This window comes from Podarcis liolepis, assembly GCF_965112155.1.
Source record: "Podarcis liolepis genome assembly, chromosome: 1".
Classification (NCBI taxonomy): Eukaryota; Metazoa; Chordata; class Lepidosauria; order Squamata; family Lacertidae; genus Podarcis; species Podarcis liolepis.
Window position 1 is genome coordinate 131,815,646 of NC_139554.1, and position 26,226 is coordinate 131,841,871.

At 46.9% G+C, this 26,226-nt stretch overlaps 1 protein-coding gene across 5 annotated transcripts in view; it reads right to left on the reverse strand.

The window, feature by feature from the left end:
- NBEAL1 (neurobeachin like 1) overlaps positions 1–26,226 on the reverse strand; it is a 152,302-nt gene that overhangs the window by 49,072 nt on the left and 77,004 nt on the right. For all 5 annotated transcript variants that reach the window (XR_014518537.1, XR_014518538.1, XM_083471490.1 and 2 more), the window contains 13 exons: positions 25,892–25,977; positions 25,113–25,202; positions 22,077–22,245; positions 21,769–21,902; positions 20,082–20,241; positions 19,853–19,955; positions 18,772–18,928; positions 15,225–15,383; positions 13,217–13,376; positions 6,383–6,471; positions 2,857–3,414; positions 1,697–1,872; positions 386–539 (listed from right to left, as the gene is read on the reverse strand). Coding sequence is in view for 3 of the 5 variants with exons in the window: in XM_083471490.1 (XP_083327616.1) it covers positions 386–539; positions 1,697–1,872; positions 2,857–3,414; positions 6,383–6,471; positions 13,217–13,376; positions 15,225–15,383; positions 18,772–18,928; positions 19,853–19,955; positions 20,082–20,241; positions 21,769–21,902; positions 22,077–22,245; positions 25,113–25,202; positions 25,892–25,977 (2,195 nt within the window). In the remaining 2 variants the exon portion in view is untranslated. The remainder of the gene's footprint in view (positions 1–385; positions 540–1,696; positions 1,873–2,856; positions 3,415–6,382; positions 6,472–13,216; positions 13,377–15,224; positions 15,384–18,771; positions 18,929–19,852; positions 19,956–20,081; positions 20,242–21,768; positions 21,903–22,076; positions 22,246–25,112; positions 25,203–25,891; positions 25,978–26,226) is intronic.

Here is a 26,226-nt window from a genome sequence, read left to right on the forward strand (position 1 = left end):
GGATCTGATTTCTTTCCGCAGGGCCTGTAAGACAGAGTTGTTCCACCTGGCCTTTGGCTTGGAGCCAATTTGATTCCCTCCCCCTCTTTCTTTTTCCTTTCTCCTGTGAAGAGACTGCATCCTAATGTTTTAATGTTGTATCTTAATCTTTTAAATTGTATTTTAATCAGCTTGTTTTTATTATTGCTTGTTAGCCGCCCTGAGCCCGGTCTTGGCTGGGGAGGGCAGGGTATAAATAAAAAAAATTATTATTATTATTATTATTATTATTATTATTATTATTATTACTATTGTTATTATTATTATTGAAGTCTTGCAGGCAGGACGCGAAGGCAAAAGCAGCCACCCGACAACCTGTCTCTTGTTTTTACAGATTCATTCCTACCTTTTCCGTCCACAGACTTGAATTAACAAGCCCTTCCGCTTGCAGGAAATCTTGCACGACAAGCAGGAGCCGGAAGGCGTTTTCTGCGTACACTGGGAGAGATTTAGCGTCTCTGTTGTCCGTGACTGCCCATTCCAACATCTTCTCTAGCAAGCTAAGTTAAAAGAGGAAACGTGTTATTCAAAGGAGGCGGACGTTATGAATTTCAGAGAACAAGGACCCGATTATGTATCTAGCGCTGCCGCCGTATTTCTTGCTAGGGGGAGGTGTTTTAAACTGCTTTTAAAATTTTTGTTTCAAATATTGTAACCCAGCCTGGGGCTTCAGGGCAAACAGCGGGTAAATAATATATCAGTAATAACGTCTTCATCTGCCCCGACTGCAATAAAACACGTCACAGAAGACATGCTAACTCTCCAGTGGTCAGACTCTTCCATTGTCTCCTGAGACAGGCAGTTGCCAAAAACAGCAACAATAATAATAATAATAGGAGTTAGAGGTTCTGTGAAGTTAATTCCAGACACACGAAACTGTGTTCCAATTACAATACGGGCGCCGGAATAAGAAAACGAATCACACCTTGTTTCTCAGGTTGCAAAGACTCTCTCAACTCTTTGCTTAGAATGGAAGAATCAGCTGATATAGCTGGTCTTTTAGCTTTTTATGGAGACATGTTGTGCATACGTTGTGTTATTTGCAATGCTGTAGACAGCATCTTAAAAAGCAGAGACATCACCTTGCCGACAAAGGTCTGTATAGTTAAAGCTATGGTTTTCCCAGTAGTGATGTATGGAAGTGAGAGCTGGACCATAAAGAAGGCTGATTGCCGAAGAATTGATGCTTTTGAATTATGGTGCTGGAGGAGACTTTTGAGAGTCCCATGGACTGCAAGATGATCAAACCTCTCCATTCTTAAGGAAATCAGCCCTGAGTGCACCCTGGAAGGACAGATCGTGAAGCTGAGGCTCCAATACTTTGGCCACCTCATGAGAAGAGAAGACTCCCTGGAAAAGACCCTGATGGTGGGAAAGATGGAGGGCACAAGGAGAAGGAGACGACAGAGGACGAGATGGTTGGGCAGTGTTCTCGGAAGCTACCAGCATGAGTTTGACCAAACTGCGGGAGGCAGTGGAAGACAGGAATGCCTGGTGTGCTCTGGTCCATGGAGTCACGAAGAGTCGGACACGACTAAACGACTAAACAACAACAAAACTGATCTGTGACCTTAGGGCAAGGGGCAGTATATATATGTGTGTGTGTGTGTGTGTGTGTGTGTGTGTGTGTGTGTATAAATTATTAAAATAAACTCACTTGAGTTTTATTTCATCCGTTGGCCGTAGCAGCTCATTGGATATCCCCAGTTTGGTGAGGGCAGAAAAAACCTGCCCCCTCTCAACCCAAGCAGCATCGTCAGATCTTTCTATGCCTCTCCACATCACACAAAGCAGGGCATCGGTGAGTAAATGTATGAGATCTTCTTCACATGCCTATGGAAACAATCGTGTATTTTAAGGAATTATAATATTATTACTATGAGTACCTAACAAGTCTTATCCTTTGGAACAGGGACTGCTGGCATATGTACTTATTTTAGAAATTATGGTGTCTCTCTTCCCCCCCCCCTCTCAAAGTAGCATCCAATCATATTAAAAGATACACTATAAAAAGAAGAGGTAATTAACCGAGCAGTGAAAACCACAATAGTGTGAACTATTCAGGGAGAGCAGAAAATCAACTTCTGCTGGATTTGCCTACTATGTAGTGGCAAAGCCATCTGAAAAGCACAAATCTTGAAATCTTTTGAGCAAAACCGAATAAACACACATTATTTCTCTCTCTTTTCATTAAAAGTTTAACTGTGAAAGAATTTTGATTACCGTACTTTTCCGTGTATAAGATGCCCCCATGTATAAGGGGATTCAAAGTGAAGAAAATGGGGGGAGATGACACAGAGTTGTCAAGCTTATTTTGGGGGGGGGGGATTACCCAGGGTTATTGAGCTTTTTTTTAGGGGGGATTGCCGAAAATCGCTCACCCACACGCGTCGCAAAATCCGCCTCTCGTCTGTCCCCTAGCCAGCAGAAGCTGCCAATCGCCCACCCAATTGCCATGTCAGCCAATCAGCGTCAGCTATTAAGGCAGCAACCAATCACATGCCCAATAGCTGCTGACAGCTGCGGCAGCAACCAATCAAACGTCCACCCTATGGACTATCCAAGTATAAGACGACCCCCCACTCATAGCTGTCAACTTTTCCCTTTTCTTGCGAGGAATCCTATTCAGAATAAGGGAATTCCCCTTAAAAAAAAGGGAAACGTTGACAGCTATGCCCCCACTTTTTAGCATAATATTTAAAGAAAAAAACCTAGTCCTATGCACGGAAAAGTACAGTAATTTTTAAAACGAAACTGGATGGGTGGGCGATGGGACCAACCGCAAAAGTTTGCCCGGAAGCAGGACGAACACATTACCTCGCGAATTTCAAATAATGAGAGATCTGCCGGGAATGCCACCTCTGCCGCAGTGTTTGGGTCTTTCTCAAGATGCCCAGAGAATGTTTTGGTGTTCTCGACAGGCGAAGGGGTGCTGGGCAGACTGTCCACCATCTGACTCCCACCGTCGCCCAGTTCGTAGGAGTCAACGCTTGACAGGTCCAAGCTCAGGTGAGAAGGGTTCTTCTGCCACAGCTCATCTTGGTCCTCAGCCATGAAGGACATCTCTGCCCCGGTGGGATCATCGAGCATCACGCCAGGCTTGCTGTCTTCTAGGCTCCACCGATCGCAGGAACCGCTGACAGATGCAAAACTGGTAGCGTCTCCCCCGTCGGCCTTTGAAGAAGAGTGTTTCTGAAACTCTTTACCTGGAGTGTGTTTTTCACCGTCTTTGGCAGAGTCGTTCCTGTTCTCCCTCGCACCGTTCCGGACCTCGGCGTTCTCTTTCAGGAAGAGCCTCGCCAACGTCTCCTGCCAGCCACGCTGCTGAGAAATCTGCTGCGCTGAATCCGGCTGGCTATGGAGGATTTGCAAAAGCTGCAGAAAGCAATAAGTGGGCGAGTTGAAGACTCAACATCAATCTGCAACAGGAACCTTTCAGATTTGAATTTTTTTATTATTATTATTATTAAAGATTTTCTTGTTTTACAGAAGTAAGTGTAATGTCTCGTATTTTTACCATGTAACATTTTTACAAATCTGTTTCATTTGTTGAGACATTAGGGGGAGAAGGAGAAAAAAAGGAGGTGGAGGGAGTGAAGCTGGGTGGGGGCGGGGGCGGGTGGCGATGTTTCTATTATGCTTAATGTATGTAGGTTTTGGTGTTAGCGTTGCTTGTGCTGTTCACTTGTGTTCCTTTGGTGGTGAGAGAGGTTGGGGTTGGCCTAGGGTGTGGTTGTTTGTTTGTGATTGGCTGTGGTGATCTTTGTTTTCGTGTGTGAGTGGGGTGGGTGGGTGTTTTGGATCAGGTTAGCCATATTGATTTGTATGCAGTTGGTGGATTATTGTCATTGTCTTGTTGGGCTGTGTATGTGATAAAGGGGAGCCATCTAAAGCGTCTTCTTCTGTTTGTCCCCGTGTCAGTTTCAGTTTATTGGTTATTTTTCCTAGTAGGGCTGTTTCCCATACTATTTGGGACCATTGGTCCATGCTTACTCCTGACAGGTCTCTCCAGTGTCTGGTTATGGCATTTCTGGCTGCTGAAAGTAGGTGGGTTATGAGTTCTTTGTGGTGTAAATGGCATTGTTGTCTTGGAAGATGTTTAGTAGGGCCAATTCTGGGGTGATGTCTAATACTTGCTTAGTTATTTTACATATTTCTCGTATGGCTGTTGTCCAGAATAGTTGGATTTTGGGCATTCCCACCACATGTGGAGGTATGTGCCTGTGGAGGTGCGCCCTCTCCAGCATTTTGGTGAGGTTCCTGGGCATATTAGCGCTAGTTTTCTTGGTGTTAGGTACCGTCTGTAGGTGAGTTTCAGAGTGAGTTATTTTCTTTTCGTTGATATGGATTTAAAGGGGGGTTTAGACTACATGATGGTCCGTTGAGTGGGGTTAATCTCGTAGCCTATGTCATTCTCCCATTGTTTTTTGATAGCGTCTAGGGGATTTGCGGGATTTTGGAGTAGTATTTTGTATATTGCGGATACCGTCCCTTTACCGTTTCAACAGGAACCTTTCAGAGCCACCAAAGTGCTAAACCAGCATGTAACTTAAGATGTAAGTAATAGGTCTGAGAATTTAAAGGTGTGACCTAGAGATGGGGGAAAACCCTGCGAAAAAACCAGAAAAATTGGGACAAACCCAAGTTTTTTCCTGGCTTCTCCCCAAGCCGTTTTGGTTTTTTTTTTTCCACGGGAGGGGGCAATTTGATATAATCTGAATATTCTACACACTTTTTTTCAATTTTCCCGGGGGAAAAATGACTTTGGAAAAAACTGGGGTTTTCCCCATTTCCCCCCCCCAAGCCTTCCGATCTCTAGTCATGCCACATGCCATCTTTATAATAATTTCAGCCTAAAACAATATGGATTTTTAAAAACCAAAACAGGGATTATAATACCACAGATCAAACTTTAAATAGGTAGTTTAAGAAACAAATGTACTGTGTAAACAAATTTGCAATTTACGGCATGTTGTACAATGAAACAAGATTATATGAAAATGATGTGCCGGTGGTATTTGACCCCTACTAAGTTAGCAAAAATAGAACAAGTACAAATATCTGCTGGAAACGTAAAGAAAAATAAGGTACTTTTAATCATATGTGGTGGACGTGTAAGAAAACAAAAACTTTCTGGGAGATGATCTATAATGAACTGAAAAAAATGTTTCAAATAACTTTTGTCAAAAAAAACCCCAGAAGCTTTTCTATTAGGAATTATAAGTACAGTACCAAGATTCCAAAGGACCAGAAAAGACATTTTTTGTATGTGACAACAACCGTATGGATGCTACTAGCCCAGAGGTGGAAGAAAGAAACAATTCTGACCAGGTAAGAATGGCAAACCAAGTTGATGGACTATGCTGAAATGGCAAAATTAACTGGGAAGCTCGGAAACCAAGAGGACAAGAACTTTAAAAAATAATGGGGGAAATTTCAAATTTATTTCAAATTTATGTATTTATAATTGTGGGCAGATGAAAACATTAGCAGGATTTTAACCACACTTGTAAAGTAACAAAACTTATGGACAATTTCAGGGGTCAGCAAAGTTTTTCAGCAAAGTCCCTCAGACCTGATGGGGGGCCGGACTATATTTTTTGGGGGGGGGAAATGAACAAATTCTTATGCCCCACAAATAACCCAGAGATGCATTTTAAATAAAAGCACACATTCTGCTCATGTAAAAAGACACTGATTCCCGGACCGTCCGCGGGCCGGATTTAGAAGGCGATTGGGCTGGATCCGGCCCACAGGCCTTAGTTTGCCTACCCATGATTTAGACTGATGGAAAATTTGGATATGAGCCGATATGCAGTTGTAAACATTGTTTTTAGGACCCATGGAGGAGATGGGGGGAAACCTTGAGATTCAGAGGAATCTCATTCTATGGATTTTTAATTGATTTTGTTTTATGTTTATGTATTTTTTAAAAATAATTTTTTTTTTTACAAAAAAGAGAGATAAATGGACTGTGTAAAAGGGGAGGAGCCGAATCCTGAGGATGCAAAACCCACTGAGCATTCTTATAGTTATAATGCAGTCAATTCATATTATCTTCATATTATCTACCAGATTACCAAATAAAAAAATATAAAAAAATAGATGAGAGATATGAACATTGTCCCACAGGATCAGTTCCACATAGCCACCAGGTGCCTTTTCCCCATCCTCTGCCCCATGTGAACAGGATTGCACCCTCCATCAACTTCTGGACACATCCTAAGAACTCCACTGTCTCTCCCCAGACCTCGTCCAATAGACCCATTCTTTGCGATTCACCAATGATGTTCCTGTCTACCACCTGGCCCACTCCAAAACGACAACAGCAACAACAACTCACCTTTTGACAGATGGCCACTCGGACATTGATATCTGCTCTGTGAGCCAGATGCACCACTGCTATAAAGTCCCTGTAATTCACAACTGGATCTGTAGAGGGAGGATTCAAGACATGCATGATGAGAAAAAGGGAAAATGTCATAAGTCCACCTCCGTCCCTTTTTCAACCCCCAAACTGCAGAGGGTTGGGGGGTTTCGTGTATTTGGACTTTGCCTTGAAAACACTACAATGAATTGAAGTGATAAATGTATTTTTCCTATTTCAGAACTCAGACAAGAAGAAAAAACTGTTAGGGTTCGACCACACAGTGGGGAACTTTTTAAAGCGCTGTAACAAGGGTGTCTCCGGAGCTTAAATTGAGGCTCATCCTACAAAAAATAATATTTAGAACCCCCTACCGCCCACCTATAATCCTGAAACGCCCACTAGTGGGTGGTAGGGACTAAGTTGGCAAGCCATGGTTTAGAGGATGGTGAGAAAGATATGCAGCCCTGTATTGGGAAGGTTGTAATGATGTGTGTGTGTCTGTGTTTGTGTGTGTGCTGTTGTAGCCTTATTAGACTTTACCGATTGGTAGGGTGAGCGTTGCTCCCAGAGCAGGGAGGAAGGAGTCAAATGACACCGAGGTTTGGTTCAGAGAAAGAGTTTATTCTGCTCTCCGGATAGCAGAAGGCACTGTGTGATAGGTTCACAGCAAGCACAAAAGCAAGAGAAATTTCACACAGTATATATATCCTCCAGGCACCCTCTCCCCCCTTCCCAGGAATCCAGCCACGTCAGCTTATACACGTAAGTTGACATCTATGACCATAAACAGATGTTCCTGTTCCTGTACTCTTGACCATAAAAGGATGTTCCTGTTCCTGTATTCCTCATCTTGGGGTAAGAAGGTCGCCAACTCTAAGAGCACTCCTGGCCCCATCCCTGAGCGCGGGGGTGTCTTGCAAGGTCTGTGCATCAGTGTGTCAGAATATTTACAACCCACAAGATAAGATAAGGCCCAGCTCTGCCGTCCCGTCTCCACTTCGGAACTGACAAGGCCATCCATTAAGTGTCATGGACTGATAAAGGAGAGGGCTTTGTTTATACAGCTGGGTTCCTGTTATGCATTTGCTCAAGTGCTCAAGTTAATGGTTTTTAGCTAATGCACCCTTGGAGAAGGAAAAATGGGGATTTTGGGACCCATTTCAGACTGACTGCACACTGTGCAGTCAGTCTGAAACGGGCCCCAAAAATTTGGGAAACCCATTTGTCAGGGAACTGCCATCAGAGCATCAGGTGGTGGAGGGACTCAGGCAGGATGAAAGAGACTCAACTGCTGAAGCAGGAACCAGCAGGGGGAGGAGTGGGTCTCTGAGGGAATGCGAGCAGGAGGGAGGGCTCAGGGAGGCTTCCAGCGAGAACAGTGGAGAGGTATCGGAGTCTCCCATAGGGAGACCCACACCTCGCAGGAAACTGTCACGCCGTGAGTCCAGGAGACGCGTTTCCGTTAAGGAACTTCTTTGCTGGAAACGCTTCCGCAGACAGCCACTGTCGGACTCTACTAGTGACTAGAGCAGACATGTCTGAGGAGCTCCGTCACACACGGAGGTTTGTGGGGTCGCACAAACTCTGAGGGAGCACGTTTTCACGCACAAGCAGCTAATCAAACCCTCACAGCAGTCCGACAGTCTTTGTACGCTGCCTGTGCAAGAGAAGGCATCATGAGCGAACCAACCGGAACCGGAGGAGCAGGGGCTGGAGCTGGTCCAAGCTTGGAAGATAGATACCGAGCGTTGGAGGTTCAACTGGCCCTGCAGACGGCGAGGTTGGAGGAGAGAAGGGCTCAGGATGCAGACAAGAAGGGGAGAGCCACGCAATTCCCCAGAAAGGTACCAGGATTGGTGCAGAAATTTGGGGGGGACCCCAAGGACTACCATGCTTTTAGGACAGAGATGCAATATGCCCTTAATGTGCAGTTCGATGAGTTCCCTGATGAGGAATCGCGAGTTGCTTTTGTAATTGGGCATCTTGAGAAAGGGGCTAGAGACTGGGTTCGACCCCTAATGGCAACGCACAATGACATACTAAAGGACACAATGAAGTTCTTTCGTGCAATGGATCTCATGTTTTCCAGCGATATTGAGGAAGGGGTGGTGCGCAGACAGCTAATGGCTTGTAAGCAGGGAAGTCGATCTGTCCGTGAATATTGGACTGAGTTTACCATGCTGATTCACAGACTGAGTTGGGATTTATCGGCGGCACCCGTTCAAATGCTATTTGAAGAAGGTCTTTCTTCGGGGGTGAAAGACGAGCTGGCACGGAGCCCCAGGGCGGAGTCTATGGATCAGCTGACCAAATCTGCGCTGACCATAGGAGCGCGGCAGGAGGCAAGAGCCTTGGAGAGGCGGGAAGGGAGAGGGGAACGTTGGAAGGAATTCCGCATTCCAGACATTCCTGAGCCAGCTTTCCCGCCGGCAGAGCCGATGGAAATCGGAACAGCGCGCGCGCGCGCATTTTCAAAAACCAGCGAGGGAGCTAAGAAGGAGGGAAAGGGCCCCCGGAAATGCTATCTCTGCCAACAGCCAGGCCACTTTGCCAGAGTCTGCCCCCAGAGGAAGGAATGGCAAGGGATGGTGGGAGCTGTTGAGGGGGGAGAAGAAGGGGGAGCGGAGCAGGTAAAAGCCAACGCCTGGTTGCCACAATTGGGGCACTGCAGCCAGGCCAAAGAGCAGTGAAAGTGCCCGTGCCAGAAGCTCCTCGACCTGCTCTAGTGATTGAAGTGTCGCTAGAGCTGCAGAATGGGCACCCCCTAAAAATAAAGGCGCTATTGGACTCAGGCAGCTCCTGCAATTTTATGAGCAAGGAGTTTGCTGCTGAACACCAGATACAGACCATCCCTTTAAGCAACCCCCTGCAGGTGACCACGATTGATGGCAGGGAGTTGTTGGGAGGAGGAGTCCGCTTGCAGACTGTCCCAATGATAATGAGGGTGGCAAGGCACACAGAACTGATAGCGTTTAATGTGGCCACCCTGGGAGGCGCTCCCATTATTTTGGGAATGAGCTGGCTAGCTCTACATGATCCGCTGGTTGGCTGGCATCAAAGAGTGGTGTCCTTTGGTTCAGCACATTGCCTAGAACACTGCAAAGGGGAGAAGGGTTCAGCAGGGGCCCAAGCCACCCTAGCAGGGACTGAAGTAATGGGGAAGGTGAAGGTACCACCACAGTATGCAGATCTCAGCGACGTGTTCAGCGAGAAGGAAGCTGACCAACTACCACCTCATAGACCCTTTGATTGCCAGATCAATTTACTCCCAGGAGCACAGCTTCCCGTGGGCAAGTTGTATGCCATGTCAGACAGGGAAATGCAGGAGTTGCGAGGGTTCATTGACAAGAACCTGAAGAGAGGCTTCATCAGAGAGTCCAAAGCAGCAGGGGGGAGCCCAGTGTTCTTTGTGGACAAAAAAAATGCGGACAAGCCGAGACTTGTATGTGATTTTAGGCGGCTGAATGCAGTGACTGAACCGGTGGCGTTCCCTATGCCCAGAATTGATGATATTTTGACCAGGGTGAGGAAGGGAAAGATTTTCACAAAGCTGGATCTAAGGGGGGCGTACAACCTGATACGCATAAGGAAAGGGGATGAATGGAAAACCACCATGTTTACCCCTTTGGGGGCGTTTGAATACCTCGTTATGCCATTTGGATTACAAGCAGGCTCCGCGTGTTTTCAATCTTTTATGAACCACGTGCTGGGCCCTTTGCTCTACAAGAATTGCGTTGCCTTTCTAGATGATGTGTTGGTGTATTCTGAGAATGAGGAGCAACATGTGAGAGACGTCAGAGAAGTGTTGAGCAGACTGCAAGCCAACAGGCTGTGGGTCAAACTGGAGAAGTGTCGGTTCCATACCAAGGAGGTGGAATTCCTGGGGTACCGCCTGTCAGACAAGGGATTGGCCATGGATCCCGGCAAGGTACAGGCAGTGCTGGAATGGAAAACACCCAAAACCAAGAAGGATGTGCAGAGGTTCCTAGGGTTTGGAAACTTTTATCGTAAGTTCATCCGCAACTTCGCCCATCTGACGGCGCCCATCACTGACTGTCTCAGCAGTAAAAAGAAGTTTGTATGGACGGCGGAGGCGGAGCGAGCGTTTGAGGAACTGAAAAGGGCCTTCGCCTCTGAAGAACAACTTCTGCATGTGGATTTACGAAAGAAGCTAAGGGTTGAAACAGACGCATCTGACAGAGCCATAGGGGCGGTGCTTCTTCTGCAGCCGGGGAAGGAGGAGTCAGAGTGGCGTCCGTGTGCCTTCTTCTCGCGGAAGCTGAACAAATCCGAGAGGAACTACACGGTGTACGACCGAGAACTGCTTGCTATTCATGAGGCGTTCCGGAGATGGAGGCATCTGCTAGTTGGTGCACAACATAAAGTGCAAGTGTGCACGGACCATAAAAATCTAGAGTACTGGAGAACGGCGCGAGTGCTCAACCAAAGGCAGTTGAGATGGGCCCAAGAGTTCTCCAAATTTAACTTTGAGATTTGTTATGTGCCAGGCCCAGAGAATGTTAGGGCGGACGCTCTCTCACGCAAACCTGAATATTTGGAGGGGGAGGGAGCACCCGAAGAAACCCATATCATTCCAGAGGACCGCTGGGTGTGTGGGGCGACTTTGGTGGGGCAAAGGGAATTGGTAGAGGGTACGGTGCAGGATGCATACGCCCAGGGGAAACTCAGGGATCTCAGAGGGGAGGAAGACAAATCCGGTGGTTTTGAGGAGAGAAATGGGGCATTGTATTATAAGGGAGCGTTATATATACCTGAAGGGGAATTGAGGGAGAAGGTACTCAAGCAGCTGCACGATAGCCCCACAGCAGGGCACTTTGGGCAACACAAAACCATGTGGCTGGTTACCAGGGAATTTTGGTGGCCCAAGGTCAGGGAAGATGTGCGGGAGTATGTGAGAGGGTGTGAACAATGCCAAAGAGCCAAGGGGGAGAGGCAGGCGCCGGCTGGTTTATTAGAACCACTGCCCACACCTGAGAGACCGTGGGAAGCAGTGGCAATAGATTTCATGACTGATCTGCCAAGGTCTAGAGGGAAAACAGCCATCATGGTTGTAGTAGACCTGTTAACTAAAATGGCCCACTTCATAGCCTGCTCACATGCGGTTACAGCAGAAGAAACCGCCAAATTGTTTGTAGAGAATGTGTTTAGGTTGCATGGCGCCCCCTTGAGGGTGGTTTCAGACCGAGGGAAACAGTTTACTTCCAGGTTCTGGAGGAAGCTCATGAGCTTACTGCATGTAGAGGTTAATTTCTCGACGGCCCGTCATCCTGAAACCAACGGGCAGGCGGAAAGAGCAAATGGGGTTCTCCAACAATATTTGAGGTGTTATGTTAATGACAGAGAGAATGATTGGGTGGAGAAGTTGGCGTTGGCAGAATTTGCCTACAACAATGCAGAGAACGTGTCCACGGGGATGAGCCCCTTTTTGGCTAATCACGGGTGCCATCCCAGAGCCTTCCCAGGGGGGGAGGGGGAGAACTGGAGCGTTCCAGCTGCAGAACAGTTCGTGGAAGAAATGGAAGCGATCCATCGCCAGCTTCAACTCAACTTAAACAGGGCTAAGGAGGAATATAAGAGGCAGGCAGACAAAAACAGAAGGGAAGGTGAAAGCATCAGGGTGGGGGACCAGGTGTGGCTGTCAACCCAAGGGTTGCCATTCAAAGGAGGTTGTAAGAAATTAAGACCCAAAAGGCTGGGTCCGTTTGAAGTCATACAGCAGGTCAATCCAGTGGCTTTCAGGCTCCGGTTACCGAACCACATGAAGCTGCACCCAGTTTTTCACAGGTCGTTGCTGTCACCGTATAGAGGAGACAGTGAGGGGAGGGTCACTAGGGGACCAGCAATGGAGGAGAAGGAACACAGCTACCATGTAGCGGAGATCCTCGATTCCAGGTGGAAGGGAGATCAAGTAGAGTACTTGGTAATGTGGGAAGGGGAACCGGAGTCGGAAAACACCTGGGTTAGGGCAGAGGATGTCAATGACGAGGTTTTAATAGAGACTTTTCATCAGAGGTTCCCACGTAAACCTCAGCCTGTAGCGAGGTTCCGAAGGGAATACTTTGCCACCACCGACGAGGAAGAGGAGTTGGAGGGGTTCCCAGATTCTGAAGAGGAGGAGGATTCAGCTGGCCAGGACGACGATCGATGGAGAGAATTGTTCGAGACGTCAGAAGATGAGGAAGATTCGTTTCGGGGTTTTAGCCCTTCACCTCCCAGGGGGGAGGAATTGGGAGGGGGTGAGGGGGGCCCTGGAGGGGAGGTGGATGTCAGGGAACTGCCATCAGAGCATCAGGTGGTGGAGGGACTCAGGCAGGATGAAAGAGACTCAACTGCTGAAGCAGGAACCAGCAGGGGGAGGAGTGGGTCTCTGAGGGAATGCGAGCAGGAGGGAGGGCTCAGGGAGGCTTCCAGCGAGAACAGTGGAGAGGTATCGGAGTCTCCCATAGGGAGACCCACACCTCGCAGGAAACTGTCACGCCGTGAGTCCAGGAGACGCGTTTCCGTTAAGGAACTTCTTTGCTGGAAACGCTTCCGCAGACAGCCACTGTCGGACTCTACTAGTGACTAGAGCAGACATGTCTGAGGAGCTCCGTCACACACGGAGGTTTGTGGGGTCGCACAAACTCTGAGGGAGCACGTTTTCACGCACAAGCAGCTAATCAAACCCTCACACCATTCCTTCACTGTAAGCCGCTCAGAGTGGCTGGGGAAACCCAGCCAGATGGGTGGGGTATAAATATTATTAGTATCAGTATTATTAGTATTATTATTGAACCACCCAAGTACCTGCATGAAGAACTTGGTTGAGAAGGTTCTTAATAAAAGATGTGGTCACTGGAGATTCGTTCAGGAGCAGTCCCAGTCCGGAATACCCAACTTCTCTGAGTTTCATACGCTGTTTGCTTCGCTCATAGACTTTGGTGCACTTCAACATCTGCCCCATGATCTGCAAAGAAAGGCTGCGTGAAGGTCTTCCCTAGGTGGGCAGCCAGATCCAAACCTCCCCAGTAGCACTGATGCACACCAAAGACCCTTCTTCACAAGCAAGAAACCAGAAACCCATGTCTGGCTGGGTTCTGGAGGTGGAAGGTGAATAGTTTCCTATTCATGATGGCTTCATCCTCCAAACAGTGCATGATCATAGAGGTGAGACATTTGCCCTGGTCTTCGCCATCCCATGTAGTGATCAGGTGGGATTGCTATTAGGAATTATAACACATATAGAGTAAGCCATCTGTGTCAGCAATGAAAGCATTGCGTTGGCTGGGTTTAAACTATTTTGATATGATTCTTGATCAATCCACACCTCTGCATCCCTGTTCCATTTCTCTTTCTTGACCAGTCACGTACATGGCCAGTTGCTTCGCCAAGCAGGCATCCTGGGTCATCAAAGACAGTGGGCAGTTTCTTTGCTGTAGCTTTTCTGATATGTTAATCTTAGGGCAAGGAAACAGATCTCACCTGAAGGTGATAATGATCGCTGTCTTCCTGGCCATCCTTCTTATCATGTGTATTGATTGTTTATGACCTCAGGGGTTGCCAAATGCACTCCTTTGTAGTTCTGTTCTTTGTTTACCCCAGAATTATGTGTGCTTAATTAGTTTTGGTAGTTTAACTTTGTCCCCACGTGGGGTTTGTTGCAATGCTCAGAAGAAATCTGATTGGTTCTTACAAACACTCTGTAAAAAGTTCTTTTGTGAATAAAACGACCTGGGCCAGAGGGTGGAGACACAGATTATTATACGCATCCTTCCCAGTCTTGCTGGTTCAAGCCTCTGTGTGTATTCTTATTAATCAGAGTTCAATCCTTCCTTTACTTTGGGAACGCCTCAATCCCACTCATTTAGAACCAACTTCGACTCCAATCTACACAGGCCCACGCTGGCTACTATTTTCTCGGTCACGTTTGTGTCTCAGAATGCATGAGAGCTAGCTTTCGTGTTGAGATTTATCAGATGATAGTAGAAACAACCGTAAAGAGGTTCCATTTCTTCTCTAGACCGTGCTTGTATTGTTTCTGAGCCGTTTAAGGGTCCATATGTCATTAGAACAAATTTCAAACGGGCACATTTATTTATTCTTAATAAATCGCAGCTCTACAGAACCCTCGCGGCAGCTCAGAACACACCATCAAACTAAGATTAAAAACAGCCATAAATGCAGTGCCAGCTTGAACAAGGACATGATTATTTTAAAAAACCCCAAAAGTCGATAAACACCTCTCAGGTGAAGACTGCAATCCTAAACCAACTTGCTTGCGAGCAGGTAGACACAGCAAGATCTATCGTATTTTTCGCTCTATAAGACGCACCAGACCATAAGACGCACCTAGTTTTTGGAGGAGGAAAACAAGAAAAAAATATTCTGAATCTCAGAAGCCAGAACAACAAGAGGGATCGCTGCGCAGTGAAAGCAGCGATTGCTCCTGCAGTTCTGGCTTCTGGGATAATTGTGCAGCCTGCAATCGCTCCATAAGATGCACACACATTTCCCTTTACTTTTTAGGAGGGACAAAGTGAGTCTTATAGAGCAAAAAATATGGTACTTCTGAGCAAATATACACAGTATTGGAGTTTAAAATTAGCTAATGACAGCCAGTTTCCAGAAGCTGAAGCTATAACTGTACAACAGTTCAGCAAAGGCATATATATTTTTAAAAAGCTATTGGCTTGCATCCTATACAAGCTTTCATCGGTGTGCGCAGGACTCAAGTGTGCCAAAAGAAAGATGTTTCCTAGAAAATGTGGCTTCATCTTGCTAGATCTATCATTTTAGAGGAGATGAAGCAAGTTACCTTGAACACAAGCTCCCGTAGTCCGTCCGAGTACCTCTGGTTCAGCAGCAAAGCATAGAGGATGTCCGCATTTCCTGGCTCGAAAAGCAACAAGAAAAGCTGGTCTCGAGTTGGGCTGGTGTGGAGCAGGCTGTAAAGTACTTCCAGGATGCCACAGAGCTTGGGGGAGAACAAAACTGAATCAAAAGTGCAAAAGCCACACAGTTCTCACTATTCAATCTCACTCATTGTAAACAGCTTTTCATTTCCAGAGATGGGGGGTGATTATTTGAAGCGAGGGGGGTGACTATTTGAAGCGAGGGGTTTCTTTAAAAATGCCAGCACCCCTAATGGAATTAGGATCAGCTTCTTCCCCAGAGCGATCTCGGCCCTGAATGGGAAGCCTGGACTTTGAAAGTCATCTAATCTTCCTTGCTGTTTTATACTGTATTGTTTTAATTAGTGTTTTTATAGTTGTTTTGATTTTGTGTGGAGTGCCCTACCTGGGTGGATGGAGCAGCCAAGTAATTTCGTTGTCCCCGAGAGGGGGCAATGACAATAAAGATATTATTATTATTATTATTATTATTATTATTATTATTATTATTATTATTAGGATGGACCCAATCTGAGTCCAGCACAGCCCTATCTGGGATTTGCATGTTTTCTCCATGAACGTTTGTAGCTGGAGATCAGAGACTTGCCAGGAAGGGCAAAACAAGTGAAAAAGGCGGAGAGGTATTGAGCTGCTTGGATATTCAAGTCAGATACTCAGGGCTCAGCCAGACTTCCAATCACCCCACCGCTTTCCCTCGGGAAAACCTGCTCTTTACTGCTTAACTGGAACAAATGTCAATTGGCTGTTCCGCCGATTGATGGTTGTTCTGATTCAGCGTCCCTTTTTTGGCAAAGGTAAAATGCACCAAATTCAAAAAGTGCCACATTAAAGCAGGGAAGGAAGAACTGAAGGCACTACCAAATTCATCCTTTGCAGACACAGCTGGAATTCAAGTTGAGGGTGCAAAGGAAGAAATGAAAAATTGAGAGAGCTCGTGAGTCTTCCTTTGAAGCCATGGGTTTTCAAGTTGAACCATCTGACTTTATGGTGGTTTCTGTGTGTTGCCACAGTGCAGTCCTTGGAGTCACAAGACCCTGTTTTGCATTCCTGAGATTCCAGGCTGTTGGAAGTCTCATGGAAGACAGGAGACGGATGTGATGTTTTATTGGTTTCCTGTTCCTTTGTTTTTCAGTTGCTCTCTGCTTTCACAGAGAGAGCATGTACCGTATTTTTCGCTCTATAGGGTGCACCTGACCATAGGGTGCACCTAGTTTTCAGAGGAGGAAATCAAGGGAAAAAATATGACACCCCCCCCCCCCAGCTCTGGGAGCAGCAGACAGGCTTCACGCAGCCAGTGCACTTATCCCAGACCTTCTCCCTGCTATTGCGGGAGGTGAGGGAATTCCCCCATCTCCCGCAAAAGCCCACAGGAGGTAGAAGGGACTGACTCGGCCAGTCAGTCCCTTTTCCCTCCTTGGGGAAAAGCCCCCAAGAGCGGCACGCTCTTTAAAGAGTGTGTGGCTCCTGCGGGCTTTTCGACCGAGCCTGTGGGGCTGGCAGTGGGGGGAAGTGCTGCTTTCCCTCACCGCTAGCCTCAAAACCAGGTCGGGGAGTAGCGCGGAGGCGTCACATGCCTTCCCGCTGCCTCCCGAGCCTGTGGGGCTGGCGGTGGGGGAAAGCACTGCTTTCCCCCACCACCAGCCTCAAAGACCAGACTCTCCTGGCTTCAGTGAAAGCAGGAGGCTTCGTGTTGCTATTCCTGAAGCCAGGAAGCCTGCATTCGCTCCATAGGACACACACACATTTCCCCTTAATTTTTGGAGGGGGAAAAGTGCATCCTGTTGAGCGAAAAATACGTTATACAGTGGTGCCTCGCAAGACGAAATTAATCCGTTCCGCGAGTCTCTTCGTCTAGCGGTTTTTTCGTCTTGCGAAGCAACCCTATTAGTGGCTTAGCGGATTAGCGCTATTAGCGGTTTAGCAGCTATTAAAGGCTTAGCGGCTTAGTGGCTAAAAGGCTATTAGCAGCTTAACAGCTTAGAAAAGGGGGGGGAGCGAAAAAAATCGCAAGACTCGCAAGACTTTTTCGTCTTGCGAAGCAAGCCCATAGGGAAATTCGTCTTGCGAAGCGCATCGAAAAACGGAAAACCCTTTCATCTAGCGGGTTTTTTGTCTTGCGAGGCATTCGTCTTGCGGGGCACCACTGTATTTCTTTTCTGTCTGCGTAGCTAGAAATAAAACTCTTTGCAATGTAGCTCATACTATCTCGTCCTTCCCTGCTGCTGGATACTCTGCGTAATGAGGGAACGTGCCTGGAGCCTTATCAGAAGCTCAGGTCGTTAATCATCATCGGAGGCGATTACAAAGGACTCGACTGGAGGACGAGCTTTCCAGCTCAGTCGCAGCGGAGGCTCCAACACTTTATACAGTATCAGGTCCCTGACAGATGGGCAGTCAAACAGTTTTCGATCCAACGAGCTGGCCAGATCTAATTCCTCACCCCCTGGTTTAGCATAGCAACCTGCACTGAGGAAGTTCTGCTGAACCAGTTTAGCAAAGCTACTTCAAACCCTGGTTAAGAAGTGAATTCTGCTTAGTGCCAATGCAGAGATAGCACTGCGCCGTGATTAGATCACTGCATGGAAGGGAGGGTGGAATTCGCTCTGGAGGAAGGGGAAAGAATTGCACGAGACAGCAGTGTGCTCTGGGTTTACAAACCACGGGCTGCAGCACTCCATCTGCCCCACATAGCAGGGTAAAAACAAATAGAATCCCCTTAAGAAAGAAGAGTTTGTGGAAGAGGCTCAGTTACCTTATATGAAATACTGTATTTTTCGCTCTATAGGACGCACTCTTTCCCCTCCAAAAATTAAAGGGAAATGTGTGTGCGTCCTATGGAGCAAATGCAGGCTCCTTGGCTTCAGAGATAGCAACGCGAAGCCTCCAAAGCGCAGAGGGAGCGCTCCCTCCGTGCTCCGGAGGCTTCGCGTTGCTTTCACTGAAGCCTGGAGAGCAAGAGGGGTCGGTGTGCACCAACCCCTCTCGCTCTCCGGGCTTCAGGGATGGCCACCTGAAGCCTCTGGAGCGCAGCGGGAACTCGTGCTGCGCTCCGAAGGCTTCAGGTTCCTTTTGCTGAAGCCGGGAGAGCAAGACTCTCCTGGCTTCAGCAGAGAGGGAAAGCTGCGCAGCGCCCCTTCAGCCAAGCGGGAGGAGAAATGGAAGGGGCTCCGTTTCTCCTGCCACTTCGCTGAAGGGGTGCTGAGCATAGAGGGGGAGATATTTTTTTTCTTGTTCTCCCCCTCTAAAACAAGGTGCGTCCTATGGCCGGGTGCGTCCTATAGAGCGAAAAATACGGTGCTTGCACTCAGCAGACGGTTTATGCAATATGCTATATATCATTATTTACAAGCATTACATCTCTTCCCCCGCCCCCACTCCCAACGTTCCGAAGATGGAATGGAGAATGACAAGAAAAAAGAAACCGCAGTTTAACACAGGCATGCTAAATACCTGCGCCTCATCGTTGATGGCTGCTATATAGCCCATGATGCTCTGCACTTCCTCATGCGCCCCACCTTTGCTCAGGAAGTACTTTATTAATCCATATAGAGACGTTCTTATTGTTTTAAGATCATCTGGCGCCAAGTCACTGTCTTTGGAGCTGTTTCTAACAAAAACAAGGAAAGAAGACTTCATCAAAATGATGGCGTACTATGAGTACAAAAGAGGCCAGACCCAGGAGAACCTTAGTTCTTCCAGTTTTCTTTTCACAAAGCATTTTCCCCTTTGTATATAATTTACCTCTTTGTATGTACAGCTACCCCTACCCATTTTGACTCTCTGGCACCCTATCTGCATAACCTAGCAATTCTAAAATATAGACGTGCTTTTACTCTCACAAGATTGAATGTATTGCCCTCGGCTGTACTTGAGGGACGATTCCAACAAGATTCCACACGAAAAACATTTATATCCCTGTGGAGATGGCAGTACTGAATCAGCGGCACATGTCCTTCTGGCCTGCACTCTTTATAAATCAGAAGGTCGGCAGTTCGAGATATATATATATATATGTATGTATATTCAGGGACGCGGGTGGCGCTGTGGGTAAAAGTCTCAGTGCCTAGGGCTTGCCGATTGAAAGGTCAGCGGTTCAAATCCCCGCGGCAGGGGGAGCTCCCGTCGTTCGGTCCCAGCTCCTGCCCACCTAGCAGTTCGAAAGCACCCCTAAGTGCAAGTAGATAAATAGGTACCGCTTTATAGCGGGAAGGTAAACGGCGTTTCCGTGTGCTGCTCTGGTGCCGGTTCGCTGGAGCAGCTTCGTCACGCTGGCCACGTGACCCGGAAATGTCTGCGGACAGCGCTGGCTCCCGGCCTCTAGAGTGAGATGAGCGCACAACCCTAGAGTCTGTCAAGACTGGCCCGTACGGGCAGGGGTACCTTTACTATATGTATATTCTTTCTCCCTTTCTCTCTCTCATCAGAGCGGTTAAGACAAAACAATAAAATCGAGAAAAATTCACAGCCAGACGTCAAAGCATACAAAAGTTAAAAAGCACAACAAGCTAAGGAAACATGCAAGATTGCATACCCATAATAGATCCTCAGTGTATCCAGTAAAAACTGCACGCCATACTTTTTTCGGAAGAGCCTCCGACTGTCTTTGATAATTGTAGAAAGGTACTGGATGTGACCTACAAACATAACATTTCCCAACAGGGCAGGTCAGTCTAGCCTTTCATATATATGGTGAGTGCATTATGATACGTGCAGCAAACAAGTTAAGTTTCAGTGTTAATTTTAACAGTGCCTAGCCTCACCGATTCGGAACGGGAAGTCTCCCCGATTCCAGATGCTGAAGTCAAAAAGCAAGTGTTGATACATCTGCTGCAGAAGGGGCGCGTTTTTCGCCACAGAGACCTGTTCTATCAACAACTGGACGGCCATCAAGACATTCACATCCATGAAGCTGCTCGGCACCTAAGAAAGAGTCGGACAAATTTATGCCTATCCCTTTATGTTCTACAAACTATAAAACAAATATTGCGACTGCGTATTTAAGCAAGTATGCTTCGTGACAAATGTGTTCTTAGTAAGAAAAACCAAGCAGTTTTGTTTGCATGGAAGAAGTCAACTTGAGACTTGAGAGAAGAGGTGTGCGCAAGCCGAATTTGCACTTTTCCCCACAGGTTTGCAATTTTATTACAATAGACTATAACAGCTTTGAAGGGACGCGGGTGGCACTGTGGGTTAAACCACAGAGCCTAGGGCTTGCCAATCAGGTCAGCGGTTCGAATCCCCACGACGGGGTGAGCTCCCATTGCTCAGTCCCAGCTCCTGCCCACCTAGCAGTTCAAAAGCACCTCAAAGTGCAAGTAGATAAATAGGTACCACTCTGGCGGGAAGGTAAACGGCGTTTCCGTGTGCTGCTCTGATTCGCCAGAAGCGGCTTAGTCATGCTGGCCACATGACCCGGAAGCTGTACGCTGGCTCCCTCGGCCAGTAAAGCGAGATAAGCGCCGCAACCCCAGAGTCGGTCACGACTGGACCTAATGGTCAGGGGTCCCTTTACCTTTACCTTTTATAACAGCTTTAGTTTAATAAATCAAATTCAAGTCTCTAATGCTAATACGTGCACCCTTAATGTTAATGAATGGCAGGGAGTTACAATCCTGTAGCATTTCAGGGGATAATTTAGAATGAAATTCCCAGGTGTCAAAAAAGGTTATTTATGTATGCCACTACTGTGGCCGGTGTTTTGTTTTGTTTTGTTTTGTTTTGTTAGCCCAAAAATGGAAAACGAGCAAAGTCCCAACCAAAGAAGTTTGGCAACTTAAGTTGATAGAATATGCGCAGCTTGCAGACTTAACATATAGAATAAGAGGACAAGAAAAACATACGTTTAAAGATGATTGGAAAACGTTTATTGAATATATGGGAAATAACTGTGTACAGCTAAAAACGCTGGCAGCATTAAGATAGATTCAGCAGTGTAACTAAGCTATGATAGATGTAATAATGAATTACTGAATGGTATAGTTTCTGTAAAATATGCAGGGATTTATGATATGTAAAATGAACCACGGAAAGAGGGGAAGGGAAGTCACTGATATCTTAAGGATGTAAAAATGAGAACTTGAAATTGTAAAACAGAAAATTTGATTAAAAATTATATACAATTATGTAGCATTTTCATTGCACTTCAGTGATCTACGCTGGAGTTCTTTGGAATGGATCAATGGAAAAATAGATCTGGTTTGGATATACAGGGTGATTCCTTTAAAAATGGCCCCACGGATACAGAGTACACATGTTCCACAGGGCCTCTTTTAAAAGACTCATCCTGTACAACAATAGATTCACTGTAGTTCACAATGCACATATTTGTGAACAGAGACTCTGACACGGCAACACTTGTCTACCAAAAATGAAAACATATACAAACTATGGTTTAACTATCCTACTCAGTACAATTGCTAGTATTAAATGTTGGTAGTTGCTGCGTACCTTCTGCAACAGGGCTCCTAAGGTTGCGACTCCATGCGAGTGAACAAGATTATCCTGGTTGATTGGGTGTCTCTGAATAAAGTGCTTGATCATCAGGATGAAAGTTGCAATAATGTTCTTCTCTAAACGAGCCTCTGGAAGAAGGAATATAGGCCTTTAGCTAAAAAAGTTAGCTCTGCTAAGCAATTGTGGAAGTAGAAGAAGAAAATGATCAAGAGAGGTTTTGTTGTTGTTTGGGTGGATTGCTTTTCCCTGGGCTCATAAAAAAGGCTATTTAAAAGCCTCAATGCATACAGTTCTCGCCTTACCCGAAGCCTTGGTGGAGGTTAACACCACCCAATCTCCTTCTACAGGTGTCTGCAATTCAGGAGCAACCGATTCCACATCAAGCCTCTCAGGTAATTGCCCATCGAGGTAGCTGATCTGTTCTAGCAGTGGAAACAGCACATTCAGTCCACCAACGCAGTTGATCATATCCTTAAGGAAGAGAGGGAAGAGAGAGAAGGGATGGGAAGAGGAATGTGTAGTCAGTGTTTGGAAATCAACAACCAAAGAGCTTTGGTAAAGATCTGCGACTGTAAGTGAATTGGGATTCTTGTGAGCTTCTGAAACAAGCTGCAAATACTATATAGATGCGGAGGTTAATAGCAAATCACACTGCACCCTGCTTTCTGTCTGTACCCTAAACGGCCTCAGTCCTGTATTCCTGAGTGTCTCCACCCCTATCGTCCAGTGCCGAGGGCCTTCTGGCAGTTCCCTCATTGCGAGAAGTGAGGTTACAGGGACCCAGACAGAGGGCCTTCTCGGTAGTGGCACCCGCCCTGTGGAATGCCCCCCCCATCAGATGTCAAGGAAATAAGCAGCTATCTTACTTTTAAAAGACATCTGAAGGCAGCCCTGTTTAGGGAAGTTTTTAATATTTAATACTGTATTGTTTTTAACACTCGATTGGGAGCCACCCAGAGTGGCTGGGGAAACTCAGCCAGATGGGCGGGGTATAAATAATAAATTATTATTATTATTATTATTATTATTATTATTATTATTATTATTCCTAAAAACATTGGATTTATTTTTGGGAAATGTATGGGGCTGCAAGTGGGGATGCCATGGAAGCAGAGGCAAAACCTTCCCCCTTCTCGTGCCACTTTGGTCCCCGTAATCTAGAGTGAGAGACAGGTTTTGTCTCCACCTCAACTGTGTCCCTTTCAGTTTCTCTCATATAATAACCCACTTCCAGAAGAGAAAGTAAGCAGAGATGCTGTAACTACCACACACTTTACAGGTTAATGAATTAACTTCTTAACCCTCCACTGGGCTATATGGCAGATCTGATACTACAACAATCCTCTGAACGTTTGGTAGAATCTAGGTAAAGGTAAAAAGGTAAAGGACCCCGGGACAGTTAAGTCCAGTCAAAGGCGCTCATCTCGCTTTCAGGCCAAGGGAGTCGCCATTTGTCCACAGACAGCTTTTCCGGGTCATGTGGCCAGCATGACTAAACCTCTTCTGGCACAACGGGACACCATGGTGGAAACCAGAGTGCACGGAAACACTGTTTACCTTCCCGCCAGAGTGGTACCTATTTATCTGGTCGCAATTGCGTGCTTTCGAACTGCTAGGCTGACAGAAAGCTGGGATAAAGCAATGGGAGCTCACCCCGCCATGGGGATTCAAACTGCCAACCTTCTGATTGACAAGCCCAAAAGACTCAGTGGTTTAGACCACAGCGCCACCAGCGCCCCAATTGGGAGAATCTACAACCCAGATCCATTCTTAATGAAATCAGCCCTGAGTGCTCACTGGAAGGACAGATCCTGAAGCTGAGACTCCAATACTTTGGCCACCTCATGAGAAGAGAAGACTCCCTGGAAAAGATCCTGGTGTTGGGAAAGACGGAGGGCACAAGGAGAAGGGGACGACAGAGGACGAGATGGTTGGATAGTGTTCTCGAAGCTACCAGCATGAGTTTGACCAAACTGCGGGAGGCAGTGGAAGACAGGAGTGCCTGCTGTGCTCTGGTCCATGGGGTCACGAAGAGTCGGACATGACTAAACAACTACACAACCTAGATGTCAAGAGTCAACGCACGCTCTTCCTGCTCACTGTGACTGCAGAAAGTTGCACTGCAGACTTGCCTTTAGAAACTCAAAATTCTTTACATGTACAGTAAGACTTATTTCTAAATGGACCTGCATAGGATTGCATTGCTATGAAAGTGTCAAGATTTTATGTACCCTTTTGTAAAGCACCTCCAAGGTATCTCTACTGATCTCCCCTGCCAGGTTTTTTGCTTGCCATCTACTCTCCCCATCCCTTCTTTGGTCTTAGAAACACACACACACACACACACAGAGAGAGAGAGAGAGAGAGAGAGAGAGAGAGAGAGGATTGAGACCATTAGCACCCCCAAAACGCTGTTAAGTTGGGTGGTCATTTCTCATACACATACATTGGTGCCTCGCAAGACGAAATTAATTCGTTCCGCAAGTTTTTTCTTCTTGCGAGTTTTTCGTCTTGCGAAGCACGGTTTCCCATAGGAATGCATTGAAAATCAATTAATGCGTTCCTATGGAAACCACTTGCCAGGCTGACGGTGCGGAGAAGGGCTTTTCTCCCCACCGCAAGCCTTCAGGACAGGTACGGGAACAGAGGGGAAGGGGCGCAGCGCTTCTCCTCTGTTCCCGGGGCTTGCGGTGGGAGGAGGGTTTTTCCTCTCCACCGCCAACATTCAGAACAGCATTCTGAATGTTGGCGGTGGGAAGGAAAACCCGCTTCCCACCACAAGTCTTCAGGACAGCCATCCGAAGGCTGGCGCGGGGAGAAGGGCTTTCCGCCCCACCGCCAGCCTTCGGAGGAGCCTTCCGAAGGCTGGCGTGGGGAGAAGGGCTTTCCGCCCCACCGCCAGCCTTCGGAGGAGCCTTCCGAAGGCTGGCGCGGGGAGAAGGGCTTTTCTCCCCACCGCCAGCCTTCGGAGGAGCCTTCCGAAGGCTGGCGCAGGGAGAAGGGCTTTCCGCCCCACCGCCAGCCTTCAGAGGAGCCTTCCGAAGGCTGGCGCGGGGAGAAGGGCTTTCCACCCCACCGCCAGCCTTCGGAGGAGGTCCGAGGACAGTGGGGAAGACGCGCTGCGCTTCCCCGCTGTCCCGGAGATTTCCCTATGGGCTTTCGTCTTGCGAAGGAAGCCCATAGGGAAATTCGTTTTGCGAAGCGCCTCCAAAACGGAAAACCCTTTCGTCTAGTGGGTTTTCCGTCTTGCGAGGCGTTCGTCTTGCGGGGCACCACTGTAATATAATCCAAACCCTTATGGAATCCCACAGTCATTACAAGCCATTGGAGATGTTTACCTTTATGTCCCAGTTCACCACTTTGTTCCCTGTTAGCCTTCCATGTAGAAGATTGGGGGAAAGGTCAAGGCATATTGGGCTTCTGCAAGCCTGTCCAAAAAATAGGAGAAAATGAGCTAAGCGCTCTTTAACAAATCAGCTCAGGCGCAGTACAGTGGTACCTTGTTTCTCAAACTTAATCCGTTTCGGAAGTCCATTCCAAAACCAAGGCGTGCTTTCCCATAGAAAGTAATGCAAAATGAATTAATCCGTTCCAGACTTTTAAAAGCAACCCCTAAAACAGCAATTTAACATGAATTTTACTATCTAACGAGACCATTGGTCCATAAAATGAAAGCAATAAACAATGTACTGCAGTGACACCATCAATCAATCAATCAATCAATCAGTAGCTGAACTGGGCTCCACACAGTCACAAAAACAAACACAAAGAAGAGCCGCAAAAACACAAAATAAATAGCAAAACCAGACAGACTTCAGCGTAACACTCAATAAGTGTGGCACTCAAATCCGAAGCCTAACACTCAAAACGGAAATGTGACACTCAAAACGGAGCACGTTCGGCTTCTGAAAAAAGTTCACAAACCAGAACACTTACTTCCGGGTTTGCAGTGTTTGGGTTCCAAGTCGTTTGAGTACCAAGGCATTTGAGAGCCAAGGTACCACTGTTCAGAACTCTGCTTAGTTATCATGGCTAAAGCTGGTGGTATCCTCACCATATTTATATAATCCTCTTCTAAAGCCATCAAAGCAAAACTAAAGGGAAATGGAGTTCCTACCTTGGGTGTATAATGAAGAAGCATTTTACTGGGCAAATCGGCTGCTTCGGAGTCTTGAGATTTCCATGGAGTTAAGCAGTTTGGACCTTCAAAATATTGGGGGGGGGGGGGAGAGAGACAAAAAGCCACAATAGGTTTAACATTTATGCCAACAGCCTGACTTAACACCTACTCCCCAATCTAGCAAGAGAGATCCATGTGAAGAAGCAAAGCTGCCATACAGACTGCCTATCGAGAGAGCTGAAGGCGCATCTCAATGTGTCTCACATCTCATGAGCATTTCCACACACACACACACACACACACACACACACACACACTCCCTGTTCCTCCGG